This window comes from Schistosoma mansoni, chromosome 1, assembly GCF_000237925.1.
Source record: "Schistosoma mansoni strain Puerto Rico chromosome 1, complete genome".
Lineage (NCBI taxonomy): Eukaryota > Metazoa > Platyhelminthes > Trematoda > Strigeidida > Schistosomatidae > Schistosoma > Schistosoma mansoni.
Genome location: NC_031495.1, coordinates 52237205 through 52258291, shown reverse-complemented (window position 1 = coordinate 52258291; position 21087 = coordinate 52237205). Strand labels below are relative to the sequence as shown.

The following is a 21087-nucleotide window of genomic DNA, read 5'->3' as shown; positions in this document are numbered from 1 at the left end:
GAAAAATAATAGATTTGTATTTTAAAAGATGTGGAGGAATTTTGAGAATCGAGAACTAAAAGATCTTAAACTGTAGATTGGTCAGAGTTATTGTGACATACTGTAATCCCTGTCTTCTGAGGTCTCCAATCATTAGTTTCAATAATTATGTGGGTTCCGACCAGGTGATTTGCACCCACCTGGATGACTCGAACTAACAGTCAGTGGTTTGGTCGTCCAAAGCTTTTTTCAATCTGCTCGTACGCCAGCCAACAGATGTATGGAGTTGGTTGAACGTACATAAAATATGTTCTAGCTAGCTCAGTCGTTAAAGATTCATACTTTTATCGCACGACTTTCTATCCTTACCTACTAACTTACGTACCAACATACGAAATCAATGGTTCAAAGAATCCTATGATTAAATACTAGTAACTTACGAATGTTTTCTTTTGAAGCATTTTCCCTAGATACAAAGTTAGGTAGAGCGAATTCTGAGGTGGTTTAATCTCCCCTTTGTTGACAGTTGGACATCTTGCTTACGTTGTAGGTGATGCAATTCCTAATAAAGAGCCCTCATTTTTTGACGTACCTTTTGATGGCAAATACTTCTTTAAAACCTGTCGATCAATAAAGCCAAATACTACCTTTATGAGGCGTCGGTAAGTATGCCTATGTTCTGTAAGAGGGTGAAGATTTGATCAGTGGATCCACACCTTGGTCTGAAGCCATCCTGATTTTCCAAGGTTTGCTGTTCATTTCCCTTACTTAAGTGTTGGTTTAATTTTGAGGACGCTATTTTAGACAATACTGATCAAAGTAATTTCTCTGTGGCTATCACAAGAGGATTTATGTCCTTTCTTCTCAAGTAATGCGATCAGCCTTCAATACCAATCAGACGATATGGTTTACTTGAGTCGGTGTTTAGATTAGCTTTGCTGGTCTCTTTAATAGAAATTGTTTTTCTTTATGCTTAAAGTTAATGCTTACCAGAAATCAGTGGTTGTGCGTGTACAGTTTGAGTAGACAGTCTTCACTGTGTGTCCCTAAGTTGGAATACCAAAGGACCCATCAAAGTGTCAATTTGTAAATAAAAATAATAATTTGTAGCATCTCAATGAGTAGGAAAATTAGATTTTCTGACGCTTTGTGACTTAGTGTAAGCCACTTCTTCAGAGAATAAATGATCGAATCAAAATTAATCGAAGTTTAAAATTGATTTCAAAATAATATCTCGGTTTCTAATTATAAGAGGAATTGTCTTACTGTATGGACAAATATTTGTGCTGCTATTGTGAGCTACTGGCTTGTACATCTAACATGCTAATTAATTGCACACATTAATTATGGCCATCTTATTCCAAACTATTTGGAACGTGATTACACTTTTACTAGTATTCAAAACATAGAGTGGCTAATACTGAACTAAATCTCATAATTATAGTATTTCTATGTCGCTCGAATGTTTCTAAATCGATTACGCAATAATCGATAGTCTAGTGCGTGATGTTTTGTCTTTATTTGACCATAAACAACCATTGAAAACACAAAATAAATCCATAAAACATACCGCTAGTATTTTAACGGTTTATTCTAATAATAAACTGGCGAGTGCATATTGGATATAGTTAACCATACAACTACTCATGTCAAAGGAGATATTACGAGATCTTTTATTGTCAGTGTATTAATTACTGTTTATATCTGACTAAACAATATGGTTATAAATATAATTGCTAATGTTAGGATCGATTTGTCAATGATTTGTTTGTCAGTGTGTTTATACCAGGTTAACTGCTTTTGTGAAAGTACATACATAGGCCCGGAATATAGAGTAAGATTTCTCGGTTGATACCAGGAATCGAATAATTCACTAGACGGTAAAAATACTCCCCCGTCATATCGTAAGTGCCATTGTGTACAACTAGAAGAATTCTTACTTGTGAAGATAAAAGTTATGCTTATCTTTAATACGTTATATTAACTGATCAACACTTCCTTTTAATATTCAGACCTCCCCATTCGACAATTATCGTCGTAAAATCATCTTGACTGGCCAATAATATAGATTACTAAAATCGAATGGACTGCGTTATACTTTGTGTAACTTATTAAACATTCTTGCCGTGTAATTAAAGTATTTCTGTCAGATGTTACGTTTAAAGCGAAACCAGCCATGAATATGAACAAAGGTGCAAAACCTGTAACGTTTATGTTACTTTCATGTAACCGTGTATTAATGAAACCGTAAATATATGTGTACAGTAAAGTGTAATTTTAATCTTAAAAATGTGTTTATTTATTCATTCGTAAAAGGTTATTCCTAATTTCAAGTGAAATCATTTTAGACGACCGTGGATAAATAGCGCAACGTAAATACATTTCTAATTTTGTTCATTGTCAACGCTAAAATAAATAAATAATTAAATCTTAAATTCTATTTACTAAATCCACTGTACATACTTGAAAGTGTTTTTATTTATTACAAATGATGTATTAACATTCCCGTAGTTTTTGTGATTTGTCTATCTAATTATAAACTTACTATTGTAAGAGGATATTGTGAATATGTATACATGTATTCGATTATCTCTGGAACGAAGTATCTTGGAATGCTTAACATTGTCTATGTAATTATTCATTTGTTTTACAGGAAGATCCTCTTGAACCTGCACTTAAACTTATCCCAGGTTTTTTCGGTACGGTGGTGCTAGTCAATAGTTTTTCCATATTTTACGAAGGACCTTCAAGTACGTTAGTTGTAAATTGTCATGGATATTTTTATTGAAACTACAGTTGTTATGTTTGTTGTGATAGATATTTATGTAACTGTTGAAATTGTTTGATAAGTGATAAAAATAATTATTGGTGTATTTCACGGATGTTTTTGTAATCTGGATTGTTACAAAACTTCACTATTGAACTTATTTGATGGTAGTTTTCTGGAAATTTTACTCAGATCTAACGGAAAATTAATTTGACTGAAATAAGTTAACTAGTTTTTTTATCAATGTTTTTACCCATTAAAATCAAGTTTCTGTAAAATGGTTCGGTTTAAAGTGCTTATATAAAACCCAACTATACGACCCGTATAGTAAGAATGCCCCCAAATGCCCTGGTGCGGCCGAGAGTGGGGAGAGTATAGTAAGAATAATAAACTAATCTAGAATCGCTCTGACAAATATGTTTATCAGTTATCTGATAGTTTATAGTGTTGGCTATAATGAAGGCAAAAATATTTCTAATGCTTTTTCGATATTTACACCAAAGTCAGCAAAGTATCTGTGTTGAAGGGAGTATACCTATCAGTGTGCTTTAATTCTTGACACCTCAGTGAATAATTAACTATTAAAGTGAACATCAGCGTTATTTGTTTATTGAAAGTATTCGTTATTGCGATTTGCAGAGATTCTATTGTTCATGACAGTCTTCGATTCAATTATGAATACATAATTAAATGGCTCTGAGACTTTAATGAGATAGTCAACATCTTATGCTGCTCTATAATTTACTACCTACGCTGTCTTTTTTCCTTCCCATTGAATCTGACAACTACTGTATTGAAATATTACGACTAAGTTGTAAGTGACTATATTCAGTGATATTGACCAGTGTTAACCTCGAGGCATTAATCTGTTAAAGAAGACATGGACGGGAGTCAGTTGGTTCTGACATTCTTATTGTTTAACAAATAATTTAGAAACATTTTACTCCAGTGAATTAAATAACCTGTATAATTTCATATAGAGGTTTGGCACAGAAATGTAGAGTATTACAGTTAGATTGTTTATTTGTGTTTATCTCTTCGTTTATGCGTTTAATCCTATTTAATGTGTGAATGATTGTGCATGTTGGCATTTGATAAATATTCCAGGTTATATTTCTATGTAAGCTTGAATAGTCGATAGTGTGAAGTTGTGATTGATACCATCTTAGAATGATAAGAGTGTTTATCCTATGTTGTTGATGACAATCATAGTTACACACATGGTATAATCATTTTATTATTTCAATCAACTTTATTATATATCAACATCTTATGTTTTTCCATATTAATTATACATTTCCGTCTAGATTACCATAATAACTGCTTCTCTCATATATGATAATTAAATTGTTATTGAAAATATGTTGATATTCAAAATAATTATGGATATAATTAATGACTTTATATTTTTGTGTATTTTTTCTAGTCTCCAATCTATATACATTTGTATGAACAGTCGATTATCAAGTAACCCTATCTCAAATACACATACACATGTTTGTGTTTTCCCTCTTTTGTAGTGCTAAAATTCGATAGAATACCTCTTTATGGAATATTTATAATTAGTTGTGGTCTAGGCATTATCACTGTTCTACTTGTGAAGTTTATTTGGGTACCTTTGGTTCGTCGACGTATTTTAAGTAAGTTGTTACCCTAGTAATCTGATTTATTCTATTGTGAATGTAAGATTTAGCTTGTTGTAAATGGATAGAGAGTAAACTGTGTTTAATTATGCAATTATATATGCCAGTCATTAAATGCGATTTGTGTGCTTTGATTATGGTGAGATTGGAGATGCAAACCACTGAAGATTCAAGATTGATGCGAAATGTCCCTCTACTAACCTTTGAGTATTCGGCATCTGTTTCAACAAGATAACTTCATGCTAAAAGTTTTCTTCAGATTTTTTGTTTTATTGATAACCCCTTGAGCCTTTTGATACTTGTGAACAATAGTCATTGATTTTTCTTGTTCAGTTACTTAACGAGCTAGACAGGACATTTTGCTTGTAACCTAGTTGACTTCACAATCGCTAACGTCATAAACGTATAAGCAGACGAATCAAAGGAAGCTGAATATCGTCTGACGTCACACATTTCGAATAAGTCATTGTTTGTTGTGTCGAACAGATAAAGAATGTATTAAGCGACAACTACTACACTTTATTCGTCAAGACGTGCCGTGCCCGTGACTTGACACTGATACCATATTCTTTCTATATACGAACCCGACCACTCAAGAGTAAGTATAGGGAGTGAGAATGGAAGTTTATTTGGTGAAACTGACTCACATGTATGTGCACTCATATCTGTTGGATAGGAAATGAAGTGTACCAGTGGTTTGTGTATGATACCTTGAAAACAAAATTATTTCTTGGCCAGTCCCTTATCACTTGGAGATTTTTGATTGGCCCATTGTGACAGTATTTTCCAAATATCTATTTTGTTTAAAACTGATTAGTTTCAGAATATCCCTGATACTACTGACTGAATAAGTTAAGCACTACATTGGAAAGCTAATGAACAGATTAAATATGAATCTATATCAATAAATGTAGTTTTTTCAGAAAAACAATTAAACTTCTTGATTATTCACAAAATAGCATAAATCTCAATCAAACTTCTGTTTTCTTGACCAGTTAGTTTCTTCGACAAAACATAAATCTAACACGTAGTCACTTATATTGTAAGGTTATTGTTTTTCCTACTGAATTCCTCTATCTCTGAACATTCCACCTTTAGTTTTTGCGATTAGAGAAACAGTGATTTTATATTTCATGATGAAGGGTTTAAATGTCCTAGTAAGAAAACCTGAGAATCTCTTGTAGGTTTTATGTATCTTGGTTGATCATTGATAAATCTGATCACCTAAAATAGTTCAGTGGTATAACAGTCCATTCTTCTGTACAAGATTATATCACTTTGACTATTGAATGAGGTTAGCCAAATCACGTGATCGGTGTGAATATGCATTTTACGGAATGATTGCTTTTCTGCAGAAGAGTAACAGAAACACAAAACTTTATACTACTCGTGAATAGTAGGTCGTATAATAGATGAAAAATTAAGGTAACATTTAAACTAGCAAATAGTTAAATAGATGTAAATACAATGCAGAAGTATCCTTTCACAAATAGTTAAATAGGTTTCAAAGAAAAGAGGTAATTATTGCAGATTAAGATCAAATGAACTTAACTATTACTCAGAAACAGTTTACTTTGAAATTAAAATCATAGGATTTTAGGTGATAACAGATATTATTTTCAGTTTGCCTGCGTTCAGCTAACAATAATCTATATAAAGAATGACTTCTTATAGATGTATTATTTTATAATTCGATCTATACATGTGTATACGTTTAAGAGGTCTTTTCAAATCGATAATTAAGGTATTTCGGAAACGAGAAAGAATTAAACAGCCTTATGACTTCATGTGTCGTTTACAGTTTTATGACTTTAAATTCTTACAAATCTGTATGCAAAAACTAACTCGATTCACTTTGTTTTAGTTTTTAAAAAATGAAACCTGACTAATTCCAGGTAATAAACCTGTTTCGATTTTTCTTTAATCCGTGATAAATGGAGTAAGATGTAGTTGTGCTTCATTGATGCTATAGATTCGCTTACAACTATTTACAGATTTCATGTAATTTTTACATTAACTAAAACATTCGGCTAATTCCGTCTTCATCCATTTTTATAGCGGGAGAATCGAGTAGACATATTTTGAAAGGCTATTTTTCCCGTAAGAGCAAAAAGAAATTATCTGTCGCTGTAGACGATAAGTATCAGTCTATTGAGGATAATAAATCTTCCAAACGTTCAAGCAGTAATCATGAAACAATTGACATGGATACGTATGTACCTCATACAGATGAAGAGGCTGTGGTTGGATTTCGAAATAATGTTGCTAGAGGAAATACGGATAATAAAGACAAACTTGAACGATTTACAAGTGAAAATAATGGTGTAATACAAGGATTAGAAAATCAGAATAAAGTTTCAAGTCGTAAGTTTTGTTTTGTCAAATGAAGTCTCAATTGCGTTATCCCCGAGGTTGCGTTAACACAAGATTCTTAATTTTTTCATGTTTAAAATATCATGGAGATTAGATGCAGATGTCTAGTTATATATACTTTGTAAAGCACAATTTGATAAGTTAAAATGTTTACTATCGATAACGGTAATTTATCTTGTTTTTCCTTATGAATTCGGATAAAAGCAGACTGTTAATTAAAACAGAAATATATAAATATTGTATTTCATGGACTCTGTTGATTTACGATTGTGTTAAGATATAACATTAATAATATCACATAAACAAAGGACTAAAATGGAATGTTATTATTGATGTTTTCTATTGATACTTGTTGGAAATCCCGCCTGAGTGTTATTATAGAAAAATACGACGAAAGAACCTTGCTCAGATGGGATGTGTAACAGTTGAAAGAAATCTAAAAGTATTTACATAAATTTTAATAATTGGGGTTAGTGGAAATCATTCAATATTTGTTAAAGTATGATTTGAAGTGGATATAACAATAAGTAACTTCGTAAAGATCGCCTACGTTATCATAATTGTAATATCAGGGGAAACGAAAGTACTACTGAGCGGGTTTCATGGTGTTTGATTTAATTTAAAGGTGGCATTCGTCACAGATTGACCTCAGTCAGTATACCATTAGTAACCAGGATGCACTGGACAGTTGTTTGATCGTAGTATGGGGCTTCATGACCATAATCACTCACAGACTTACATATCTATATTGGAATGTTTACTAAATATCATCATTCCTTTTTATTAGGTGTATATTGCAAACTCTCAACTTCAATTCACAATTTTACTACAAGCGTGAGATTTACTACATTGTTTCACATGATTTTCCCATTTATAGCTTTTAATAAAAAACGGACAAAAATCATGGTAGAACTACATAAATTCATCCATTTTGTCGATTCCTCTCAGGTTCTTACAACCTATAAACATTTGTATTAATCTTGAAACATAAAATAAGTGTACAGACTTTATATCAGAAAAGTCTTCAATACAGTTAATTCTAACATATAGATATTACATTATGATAAGTGTAAAATATCCATATATAATGTTTCAAATGACGGTAAATATAACGGATAATGCACTTGATTTTTGTGTATTTGAGACTATTCAACTATCTTTAGAATGGTTTGGAGATAGGCTGACATTATCCGGAACTGTCTGCAATCGCGCAGGTGCATTTGTAGGGGTTAATTTCTCTATATCTGACTCCAATAAATAGTATCCCGTTATCTGAGTATTTAACGTAGGCTAAATCTCCTAGTAATATTATGAATTTACTCGAGGTTATTCAAAAGCCCAAACACCAGTTATAGAGATAGTATATTGTTAAAGATTAGTAAAATCCACAAGCGTGCAGAAAGCAAGCACATAGGGAAATGAGTGAGTGTATGTGTGAGTGTTAAAAATCCATAAACATTTATTAGTGTTAATCGATTGTGCTTGCCTGTTTTTACAACCAATGAGATAATAGATAAAGATTGGTATTTAGACATGCGCTCAATCGGACTCATATAATTTTACACAGTGGATTAAATGTCTAGATCACAGCGAGTAGACAAATCGTAAAATAGGTCAATGGGGTTACTACACGTTCACTGTTTATCTTCCCTTTGTTTTTGAATCTCAAAATCTCTTTATACCTTTTTCGATTTTACACCTAACCTTTTCTGTTACTACTACTACTGTTAATACTGTTACTACTTCTAATGCGCTACGATTTGTCTTGATAATTCTATCTTGTTGTTCTAATGTGGCCTATCAACTTAAGACAATCCACATATGTGTCAGGTTTTACGTTGTTTATAACTAACTATTTTGTTGTAGTTCAACACACCAGAACATAAGTAGTTTGACGTGCTAACTATCACTTGTCAACTTAAAGCTGTTTAATTTTCGAAGCTACGATGATACTTGATACTGTTTATGAGTTAGATATGTAGAATGCTTTAATCTATGAATAATTTATTTTCAGCTACTGAATCCAGTCATCCTTAACTCGGTTTGTAGGAAATGCATTTACAGTATTAGTTCCAAAACAGAAAACTGTAGAGATCTCTTTCAATTTTAGTAATAATGTTGGGGAGATCCAGAAAACTCTAAAACAGCCAACAAAGGCTTAAAAAGCCGTTGAAAAGCATCTTATCCAATCGGCATTTAATAGAAGTTTTACCAAAAACATCTAGAAATGTTGAGTTTCCGATTGAATGATTACTTATGCTGCTACTATGTTTAGTCGTGTTCCAGAATCTTCCAGAAACCCAAGGCCATCTAAAATACTATAAAAACCCTAGATTTTCTGTACATAAAATGAACCTTTGAAGTAAAACGTTTTCTTCCATATTTTGCGCCCTTTAGTGTTCAAGTCGCTGTGTAGATTTTAGCCTGGAGGTTACTAGAGGAGCTTAGGAACTGAATATAACGTTCAATTAGAAGACTCATCAAATTACTTAGCAATTTTTTATTGAGAGATGTACGTAAACTGAAAAAGTATGAAAATCATTCAATTTGAAGATAATGTGTTTATCGGGCGTAAACGGTATAAAAGTCAATTTAAGGTCATATTTTCACAGTTATGATCTACCTTTGTTAATTAGTTACTTAAACACTGAAGATAAACTTGGTTAACTCCTTCATATTATTCTAGGGTACACACTGTCCGTGACCACGAATTGCTTTTTAAGACTGAATATGGATCGATCCTTAACCGTAACATATCGTTTACCTATGAATGATGATAATAGATTTTAATAACTGCCTCACCCATTTCTTTAAAAATACAAATTTCAAAGTATTGAACAACTACTTCAGATCTCAGTCAAAACGTTTGTAAATCTGAAAATAAATATTTAAAAAATGCCATTTTACAAATGAATGTACTAGCACTGTGTTATACTGATATTTGCTCTATAGACTGGTAACTTCAGTCCTCTACCATAATCCTGTTTTATCAATTCGAATATGTATTAATCATAATATTACATATTAAAGTGTTTTAAATAATAAGACATAATTTCACCATAATTTATTAGTTATTTACATCTCATCAGACAATAAATATCTATATAATACAAGTTGATTGTGTAGATCTTTTCGGAAACTTGAAAGTTTGTCACAAATGAAAAGATGTTTATTTTTATGATTCAGAAAGCATAATTTCGATATAATTTAACTAAATAGATGGTGAATGAATTTAGGTATATTTTCTCGTTACTTTGCAGTATATTTGAAAGGTAATAATCGAAATCTCTTGTACACGAAAAATGAGTAGTATTTTATTCCATTAAGACTTCTGCATATTGTCACTCAAAAGCAGTGAATGAGTATAATCATGACCGCCTCACTTATCTTGGGAGTCTCATCAGCCCTTGTGGTCTGGTGTGTAACGAAATCTCAGCACGGATACAGAAGGCTCGTCTAGCTTTCGCCAACTTACGTCATTTATGGCGTAGGCGAGATATCCGTCTAGCAACCAAAGGACGGGTTTATTGTGCAGCAGTTCGTTCCGTCCTACTTTATGGCAGTGAAACATGGCCGATGAGAGTCGAGGATATTCGTAGGCTACTAGTATTCAATCATAGATGTCTTCGAAGCATTGATCGTATATCCTGAGATCACCGGGTAAGTAATGCAGTTGTTAGGAAACGGGTACTAGGTAAGGATGTCGAATCGATTGATAAAGTAGTGAAACTTCATCAGTTGAGATGGCTGGGACATGTGTTACGTATGCTCAACCACCGACTACCCCGACGTGCAATGTTTCATGGTGTATGAGCAGGTTGGAAGAAAGCTAGGGGCGGCCAGACCAAAATGTGGCACAAATCCGTGAAGTCACTGACAAGTGGACTGAGCCATGTTGATAGGTGTAGACTACCTGGTTGGGATCCGCGAGATGATAGCAATCGATGGTTAGAGACCTTGAATGACATGGCTCAAAATCGTTTGCTATGGAGCAGGTGCATCCACTCTATGTGTTCTCCCAAATTCTAATCTTCTGAATTCTTCATGTCCCTTTCTTTTTTCTCTTTCCAAATTTATTTCACCGTATTATACTCCTTGAATAGCATCTTCAAACCCTAATCTTTCACATAATGCTTATACTCTTACTACTTCTACCACTATGGTATTTGAATCGACAACTTCATCTCTGTGCTAATGTGGTATGGCAACTGGAACTGATATACGTACGTACGAAGTTCTACGTTGTGACTGACTGACCGACCACGTCTGTAGCCGAAACATTATTATTTAGCTATTTTTGTCAGTACTATTTCTAATTTTCTGACATTGTGATCTGGTTTTTAATCTCAAACTAAAAATTAATCTTAAGGCATGAACTGCTTTTGTCGATGCTGTCAACCAAGTCAAAACTAGTTGTATAATAGGTTTAATACATTCAACATTCTACATAAATATAATTTAGTATTATTTTTTTCAGTGTATTGACTAACTTAGCTTTTAAATGGTCGAAAAATGGTCGGGATCAATAGACAGCATAATTTTGAAATGGATGCCCAAACAATCCATTCAGAATAAGTAACGTCGACTTGATAATCGAAAATGAGTAGAAGGAATGTGTTGCACTACCATTCGACAAAATAAACAATAATCTGTTGCAGTTTTATTGCTGTGATTTATCCGCCAATGTCCTAATACGGCCTCTGGATGTAGAGAGTCAGCTCTTCGCACCGAAATGCTTTCACATGGCCAGGGAATTTCTAATCACTGCCTTCTCAAGGTTGGGGGTTGTTTACAAAATTAGGAGGACAAAAAGCGAATGCTCGTCGCTTTAGCCGGGTTGGTGGGTATGGAGGACCCACCTAGGCGAGTTTGAAAACCCTTAATCCAAACCGATAGTGCACGTGGGCTCTACGTTCCTAAGGGAACAAATGGCGTATGAAACAATTGTTGGTCACAGGCTACCATGGGACTGCATCTCCTAACGTTGCTTCACTGCATTGTGGATTAGATCTCTAGGTTAAAGGCTAGGGGTGTGGCTCTTTGAGAAAACCACCACCGTCCAGCCCTCACACAAATCAAATGACGAAGTGTGATGCATATATATTTGTCGCCTCCGTGTGCCAATGTTTATATTTGATTAAATAAATAAAATACCTTCCCATAAAAATTGTTTACGGATGCTGATAGTGGTTCGTTAATTAGGCCATATCTGATATATATAAACTGCAATGTACTTTGTCACATTTACAGTATGGAAGAAAATGACGTATTATTCTGTAGAATAAATTTATTTAAAAAGCAATGACATTTTCATTGTAGGTGTAAACTACATTTCTCAAACGTGTAAATACTTAGATTTAAGAAAAGGGTGATTACTTAACCTAAATGAAATCAAGTTCTGTAAAGTTCAAACATTGAAGTAAAAGTGTTACAACGTTACTAAAAGAAAAGAAACCAAATATTCACACTGTATACTGCTTCCCTAACTGTTACGCAACCGGTTTAAAATTTCAACGTCAGTTGTTATCTAAGAAGAAGAAAATAGTTACACATAGTTCTATTCATCGGTAAAAAACATCTGTTCGATGGTATAAAAACCGTATACTGAAACAGAAGTAATATTTCTACAAAAATGTAAACCTAATTTGAACGCTTGCTCTTGAGCATAACACATTATGAATACGTCAACTTTATTGCATATATTTTTGTCAAAATCCTTTTCTCACACTATTTCTTGTGAATAACACTAGCCATTATTATTGTTATTATCATTTTTAAATTCTCTATGTTACTGTGAATTTTCATGAATCGATGGAAGTTAGACATTAACACCTTTGGATACTGGCTCAGTAGTCTAGAGGTTACGTGTTCGTTTGCAAGACCGAAGGTTCTGGGTTGGAGTTCTGTGTGCGGGATCATAGATGCGCATTGATAATGAGTCCTATACTAGGAAGAAATGGCGATCTAGTGCTTTCACGTTTTCAATGAAGGCGTAGTTTAGATCGACTCATGAAGTCAACTATTAAAATTAATACAATCTCCACAAAGACCCCATTCTGATCAAAATCTAAATCTCAAGGTTTTCATGCCGCATCATTTTCAGTCGAAGTTTATTCTTATTTGTATGAGGTTATTATATTCGCTCGCTTCTTTTTACATTTTTTCCATTTGTTCCATAGATTTTGAAGTGAAACCAAGTAATCCAGATGAAACAGGTCATAAAAGAAATCAGTTAAATTGGGTTTTGGATTATTCCTCAAGTGATCAAAATGCCATCACGGATGGTAGTCATAATTTAACCAATGGTAAAATGAATGTATCACTTCCTCCTAACCTATCTACAATTGGTGAAGTGAGTATCCTGATTAAGTATTTATCTCCCTTTGTCACTGTATGTTTTGGGATATATATATACCTTAGTTAAATTACTAGATAGTCTTGAATGGTTACTGTATATCAACCAATAAGTTATAACCGACGTGGAAACTAGCACAAATAAACATCCCACCAAGTTTATACATTAAATCAATAAAACTAAATGGTTTATCCTGTCAGTGGTTTCGATCATTGCACAGATCCCTACAAGGTTGTATTCTAGTGCCCGAAAATGACTCTATTATGATTGAACGATGCTGATCCTGGTGACGTGTATGTGTTACTTGACTTCATATATACTCTGTCGACTAACCGCTTCAATACCACATAGTCATAAAAATTCAAATCCGAGAATGGTTTTAGGACATTTCAGACAGGAGAGGCTGAAAAAGTTTATTCAGTGACTAATGAATGAATAATACATGAATTACAGATAACCAATTAAAACAGAGACAACAAACACATAAAAAATGTTTGGAGTTAACCGTAAATAATTAGCAAGTGCTCACACATAAAAACTACAAATGAATACATTATGATCAGTAACGTTAAATTTAAATATGCACAGGTCAGTTTAAGGTCACCTAACAGTTTATAGAAGTCGAACATATTAGTCCATGATGCGGCTGCAATTTTAATTGTGTTCATGATTCAAGTTTACGTGGGTCACTACATCATACAGTGGAAGATACCTGATGCTACAAGGTAACTTGTGGTTATTAGACTTGTATTTTATCATATATCTTCCTCGTTGTTTAAATACCACTTATTTCCTATTGCAAATAAATCTAAATTCACACGCTATAATTTTTAAACGATGTATTTTGTCTCAAATCTCACCACCTTTGTGATTATTAATTTGGATGTTACTTGTTTATTTATGTTTTAATATGATGGGAATTTTTCGGTATTTGGGATGAACGAAAGTGTAGAAATTTCTAACCTTAAGTAGTGGATGAATTATTTCGGTTGAATTTCTGAATCGTTTGTTTTCCAAGCTAACAATGAACAGAATGTGGATATTACCCTAGATACCTTGCATTTACAGAGCAATTGAAGAGTTGCCTTTTAAGGCAATTTAATGTTGTAGTAAATAAAGCAATGCTCGAAAGAACTGGTCTGAACTATTCTACATATAAGTATTTTGCATGATATCGTTTGTTTCAACTGAATGATTAAACTATTTTCAGGCATGTATATTTTGAAATATAACACATGAAATGGATTGTTCATATTTTTGCTACATATAATCTTCACTTGATTTTTACTCATTCTTCTGAATATAGGAACCAGATCCTATGGACTCTGTTAAAGATCGTCCTGCTGAAGCTCAGGTTTTCTCTTCTTTACAAATTTTAACAGCTGTTTTTGGGTCATTTGCTCATGGTGGTAATGACGTAAGGTATGAATGTTTAACATATCTTGATCAATAAATAAACTGTGTATGTAAGAGAAATCCACTTATATTACTACTATTGAAGTATATTCAGTAATAAAAGCTTAAGATTAGTTATAATTGGTATAAAATCTGAGTTGAATTTCCATAATGGATTATTAGTATTCACTGTTAACACTATTTATTTCTACTGTGTAGGATTATCAAAAACAGTACTGGAAAAGAATAATTGAAGTGATTGAACATGTCCTGCTTGTTCATATTTACATCACTTGTAGCTATCTGTCATTACAAAGTTATGCGTTAGCAACTAATTTATTCAACCCATAAAAAATACTTCTGGACGTCACAAACACTTTTAAAAATATTCATGATGAATTTTAAAGCTCTTAGAATAGCTTTCTGTTAGAAATTCTGTTTTCACAATAGTTCTCGTTAACTTTTTATTGAAATGGATACAATACAGTAAAGTGTCTCTTTAATAACTAAAACATTATTCATGATTTGTAAACTATAGTCATGTTGCTAATTCGATTAGTTTAAATTTTTAGGAAAAGATAGTGGGAAATATCTGCGATGATGTTCATTCTGATATCTATTATTATTATTACTACTATTATTATTAAACAGCGGTCGTCTGCAATTTTTGACAAGGAAAGAGGATTATTATAACTTTATATCCTCCGTTTGACACTGGTTTATACTCTTAACAAAAAATCGAAGAGGTTATTTAGGTATCTGATAATAGTCTATGTTTTTGTTATTAAAAAAAGCTAGTGTAATTTCAGCATTTTTCATATTACGTCCTTGATCTGTCTACGCGATAATATACAGAAGAAAACGTGCCTCGATCTAGGTTGAGACGTTGACATGATAGGCTAACTGATTTTATCTTGAGGCTAGAAATGTATGAGTTCAAATGAAGACTAATAGCCTTGAGCGTCAAGACGAAAACCATTCTATCACCTGAGAAAACGAGTCAACTGGAATAGGAGAATTTCACCAAATGACAGGCTTCCAGTCGAGATAAACCTTATTTTCTCCACGAGTGTCTTCGTCGGCATGTTCTCCCAACGAGTGTAATATACAGACCTCCAATTAATTGCCGAATGGGATGAAGAATAGCTGAGTAAAGAGGGAGAAAAATGATACACGTAATGTTAATTGATGCACATTACAGAGTCCACAAATACCAACACGCCATGGGTGACCAAAAGAGGAAGCTGGAAAGGATACTCACCTCAGGTCAACAATAAGCAATCAAGATCTTGGTCTAGAGGACAAGCTGTGAGACATATATGAAGAAATTCGAACACTTCACTTCTACCTGAAGTTTGTGCTGATGGTGTCGTTCAGAAGAACGATGAAAGCTCCACGACCGAACCATCCAGCTCGGAGAACAAAACTCCGCCATCAATACTACTCGATTTATTTCCGATTCCCACTTCCTAATGCAGATCAGTGTAAAAAGGGTGTAGCAGTGAATCATACATCAAACGAAAGGTTATGATTTCTAGAGTAAGCTAGGGACAAAACTAAATGTTAGTATTTTACAAACTTTGAACTAAGTGAAATAATGTCCCCATAAATAGCATATTCAATGAAAACTATGTTTCGTAGCGTAGCATTGAAATGTGGAATACTTAAGGGTCTAAAGCTTTTTTAAATGAAATGAGATACTTGTACGTTCTATTCGAATCACGGATCTTTTGTGGATATGCTGGTATATCAAAGTATGAATGCACTTTAGGCTAAACTAACATAATTTTTATATGCTGTCATCCATCTGGTTAATTTTTAAGCTGAATCATGTAGTTTGAATTGTTTCAGGGGTCCGTGGTGAACATTCGAATCATAGAAGGTTTTCACCAGGAAAGATCGTAACTATTTTCAGACTTCTCATTCAAAACAATAATAATCGTAAACTTGTTTCACTGCTAACCCATTATAATACATGAAGTTCATCTTTAAACAATTCACTTAGTGTGTTAGTTTTTTATGAATTATTTTTTATGCAGTAATGCTATCGGACCGTTGATCGGTTTATGGCTTATCGCCACCACACAATCAGTTGATTCATCGAAAACTACAGATATTTGGATTTTAGTTTATGGTGGTGTTGGTATATCGGTTGGTCTTTGGATATGGGGTAGACGAGTTATTCAAACATTAGGTGAAGATCTGACGAAAATATCACCCTCTAGGTTGGTTACTGATTTTTTTGGGCAAAATATGTTTAATGCAGATATTCGATGTGTTCAATACCATCTTTCTATCAATCTGAATAGTTTTAATTGTAATTTATACTTTATATTCATTCAAACGTTTTTATTTACTTGATCTATGAAATCGTTTTTCACAACAAACACATTATTTTTAACTGAAAAAAGTCATTCTCTGATGGGACAATAATAAGTCTAGAAAAAGAATTCAAGAAAGAATATTAGGTCACTTGAGTGGTGGGATGTAGTCGTTGTAAATCCTTACCAAACAAGCACTATTGTTCATTAATCGACATCTTAGCTAATTCTGACAGTGCGCATTAAATATGTTTTTTAGTGTCACGTTGTTTAAAGTGTACTTTGTGTTACTAAGTCCATTATGAGAGTCATCTGATGGGATGCAAATAAAGTGAAATTATAACGAATGTTTAGTATCTTCTAGTTTTGTAGTATTCAATACTCAATAACTTATTATTTTTTAAATCAGTTACTTAGTTAATATTCAACGGTTAAGATGAGGAAACAGTTGTGTCCCACTTCTTCTATTCTTTATTTTCGCTGAAGTAATTTATGGGGATTGTTAAATTTTCATAGCTGACATCACAGGTTGATTTTACTTAGACGACCATTAAAACTTAGGAAGTGCTGGACTGTAGCTTCATCTCAGTATGTAACTACTCGTTAGTAAGCATCCTTGACCCCCAAATGCCCTGGTACGGCCGAGAGTGGGGAGAGTCCGCTCTCCCTCTCGAAATGCTCTCATATGGCCAGCGAATATATAGCCTCTGCCAGGGAAGTCCTACTCACTGCCTTCTCGTGATGGGGGTGTTGTTTACGAAATTGAGAGGACGAAAAGCTAATGTTCGGCGCTTTAACCGGGTTGGTGGATGTGGAGTGTCCACCTAGGTGAGTTGGAAAACCCTGATTCCAAACCAATGGTGCACATGGGCTCCAGTATCCTGAGGGAACAAATGGCGTACGAATCAATCATTGATCACGGGCTATCATGGGACTGCATCTCCTCACGATGCTCCACTGCCTTGTGGACTAGACCTTCAGGTCAAAGGCTCGGGGTGTGGCCCTCTAAGAAAACCACCTGCTTCAGTCTGGGCACCTGGGCAGTATCACAGCCCTCACACAAATCGAATGAGATTTGTGAGGCGCATATGTATCTGGTGCTTCCTTGTACCAATATTTATGTGTTTAAATAAAAATAAAAATCCTTGACCCCACCGATGACCAACTTTAAGAACTTCATTTCATGAGATGAGCATTTAACCTTTAGACCATTGAGCTTGCATCTAATGGTTTACCCCAACTTCAACCGATTTACGATATTATGCAACCACCTTCCATTACTTGTGATAGGTAACTGTCTCACACCTGACTGGTCACGACTTTTCATTGGGACTTCTGGAATAACCTCTGAAAGTTTGTCGCTATTGAACACAACTATTACTGGTACAGGGTTTGTAGAAATAGTTGAATTGGTTTCGTCTATATACACACTATATGTAGATTGAACGTAAATGTAAGAAAATGCAAGTCCAACGAAACTCACCAATTCTTTAATATACATTTTCACTGGACCGTTTTTATATTATTAACATTATTCTTTTACTTTTTTTTATTAGTGGTGTTTGTATTGAGATTGGTTCAGCCCTAACTGTATTAATTGCTAGTAAAATTGGTCTACCAATATCAACTACACATTGTAAAGTTGGTTCAGTTGTATTTGTTGGACGTGCACGTTCTAAAGACAATGTTAATTGGGGTATATTTCGTAATATTCTAATTGCATGGTTAGTAACCTTACCCGCTGCTGGTGCTATCTCTGCTTTACTCATGTATATATTTACATTTGTTGTATGAATTTTGTTTATTATATTATTAATAAATATTTTATGATTCAAAAAATTTGTTTTTATAAGTAAAAAAAAACGAAGAAAAGAATAAAGTAAATCTCACAAATCAATAATGTAACTTCTTGTTTTTATCCTCATTCATTTTGAGCGAACTGATTGATTTTTTTTCTGCTCACTTCTTCATTTACTTACTAGATTTCTACTGTTTTTGTTCTTTTTTCGTTCAACACATCCGCTTGTAAACATATATGCATATATACAGAATAGAAAACAGTTACTTTTCTCCTTTCTTATTATTACTATTATAACTGATCTCGTATTCATTTGATAAATGTTTTCTTACTAATACAAGTGGTGATGGTTTATTTAGTTAAAGTTCTGTTTCAAAGTAAAATTCTCCTTAATCTCTCATCATCTTCATTACGTTCAATGTCTGTCGACATGGTACCCTGTTTATCAGTTAACACTGTACACAGTTTACTCACATGCATACACATAAACAGAGACAAGGAGTATTAAAAAAAGAACAGATTTGTAGCAAGATTTTTTAAAATTGTAACATAAAACATTATCTATGTGTAATTTTGTTTTTAACAACTAATATTAGTCCAAAAAAATTATTTTTCTAGTTACTACCCTCTTGATAAGTCGTTTGTTCAATGAGAAATTACTATTAATTATGATGTAATTCAATTAATTAATTAAGAGGAAATTTCAAATTTTCTGTTCGGTTGTTTTCTTCCCAACTTTCTTTATTAATCATATAAACTATAGGATACATAAATTGAACTTATGATGTTACTGATGTAAGAAATAAATCTCGAATATGTTTCTGTCAATGGTGAAATGACGTTAATACATATTAAGATGATATTAGATACGTAATTCACTTTGAACACCATTATTTACGGTAGTGTTATGTTCCTTGAGCTGGATGGTTTAATTTTGGATTTTTCATTGTCGTCGTGGTCTATATCATGTAGAATATTCTGATGGAGATTTCCAAACAATCATAAGTGCTTCGCAATTAAATCATCCAGTTCAAGTACATAACACTACCAAATGGATTCACCGGAGCTGTAAATGTTCTCCATTATTTCAATATTACTTACTTTTGAATAGTGGATAGATAATGGATGTTATCATATTGTATCTTAGACCTTATTTCAATATATTGAGTTATCCCAAACTTTAGTGGCTAAAAATGTACTGCTTAGGTGATCTTTCTTATCCAGTGAATGAATATAATTGTAGCGAGTAAAATAGGTATGTTAAGATGATAATGGTTGTCAACGATATGTGTAAAGTAAATAATACATGTAAATGTATTAACAGTAGTTGTATATATATTTTATGATGGGAATAATACTGGTAATTTCAATAGTGTAAATATATCATGATACTGATGAGAAAAGTTGATTTACTGTGTTTGTTTCTCTTCGATCTGAACTATACAGTCCACTAATATTTCCTGAAAAAATCACTAAGTCCACCGTATCGTACGCGATTGACGAGGAGGTTACGTTTATAAAAAGCCATAGCCATTCGATGTATATGTACAAGTTGAAAGTGGGAAGACATGTATACTGATAGTAGTAAGAATATTAAATAACGATAACAAAAGTCTTATCAATCGTTAAACATTGGAAATAGGTCAAACGTGGGTAAATATAGCCATTACAAAACGGAGTTCGTTCCCGTCTCCTTCATATAGCTGAAGCCATTGGAATTCGTACATTTCACTCCAATTTATGTGTGCAGAAGAAATTTGTACCCCCTATCCCTTCCATGGCCGGATATAGCTTAACAAATGACATCATTATTTTGATAATGTAATGAGAAGACGATAATCTTCGTCTTCTTATTACATTATCGAAATTTATCAAAGGGACTAATTGTTTTAGACATTATTATTATTAATTTTGTTATTATTAACATTATTTTCACATCCGTTATTTATTTGTAGTTTTCCGCCTCTTTCCGTTTGTATTCTTCACTATCTAATCATTTACATACTTCTTATTACGTAATAATTTTAATGTTTTATGATGACTATTCCAAGTCTATTTACCCACGTTTGACCTCCTATTTCCAATGTTTAACTATTGATAAGACTTGTTATCGTAATTTAATATTCTTCCTACTATCAGTAAACCTGTCTTCCCGCTATGAACTTTTACTTTTAATTATTATGCTCGGTGACGTATTCTATTTCAATCGTTTAAAAATCCCAATCATATTAAAAGACTAATATTTGAACGAAGAATATTCTTTTCGATAAATTCTCTTCAGGTTCTACAATTATATATCCAAATTAATAATCCGAAAAATTGGCCAGGTTAAAGGCAAAGTGCATAGTTTAATGCATGTAAATTTAGGAATATCAAATCAATTAGAATAAAATTGTTAATGTTGATATGACACAGATAGAATGTTAACTTGAATCTGTATATATGTAAAGTGAATT

At 33.0% G+C, this 21087-nt stretch overlaps 1 protein-coding gene across 1 annotated transcript in view; it reads left to right on the top strand.

The window, feature by feature from the left end:
- The window catches only part of Smp_094660 (putative phosphate transporter), a gene marked incomplete at both ends in the record, with an annotated part of 37508 nt that extends 18881 nt beyond the window's left edge, over positions 1–18627 (top strand). Inside the window, 7 exons of the mRNA XM_018794811.1 lie at positions 2633–2729; positions 4267–4386; positions 6448–6753; positions 12942–13114; positions 14424–14539; positions 16552–16737; positions 18390–18627. Coding sequence (XP_018649186.1) covers positions 2633–2729; positions 4267–4386; positions 6448–6753; positions 12942–13114; positions 14424–14539; positions 16552–16737; positions 18390–18627 — 1236 coding nt within the window. The remainder of the gene's footprint in view (positions 1–2632; positions 2730–4266; positions 4387–6447; positions 6754–12941; positions 13115–14423; positions 14540–16551; positions 16738–18389) is intronic.
- Between the last annotated feature and the right edge of the window lie 2460 nt (positions 18628–21087).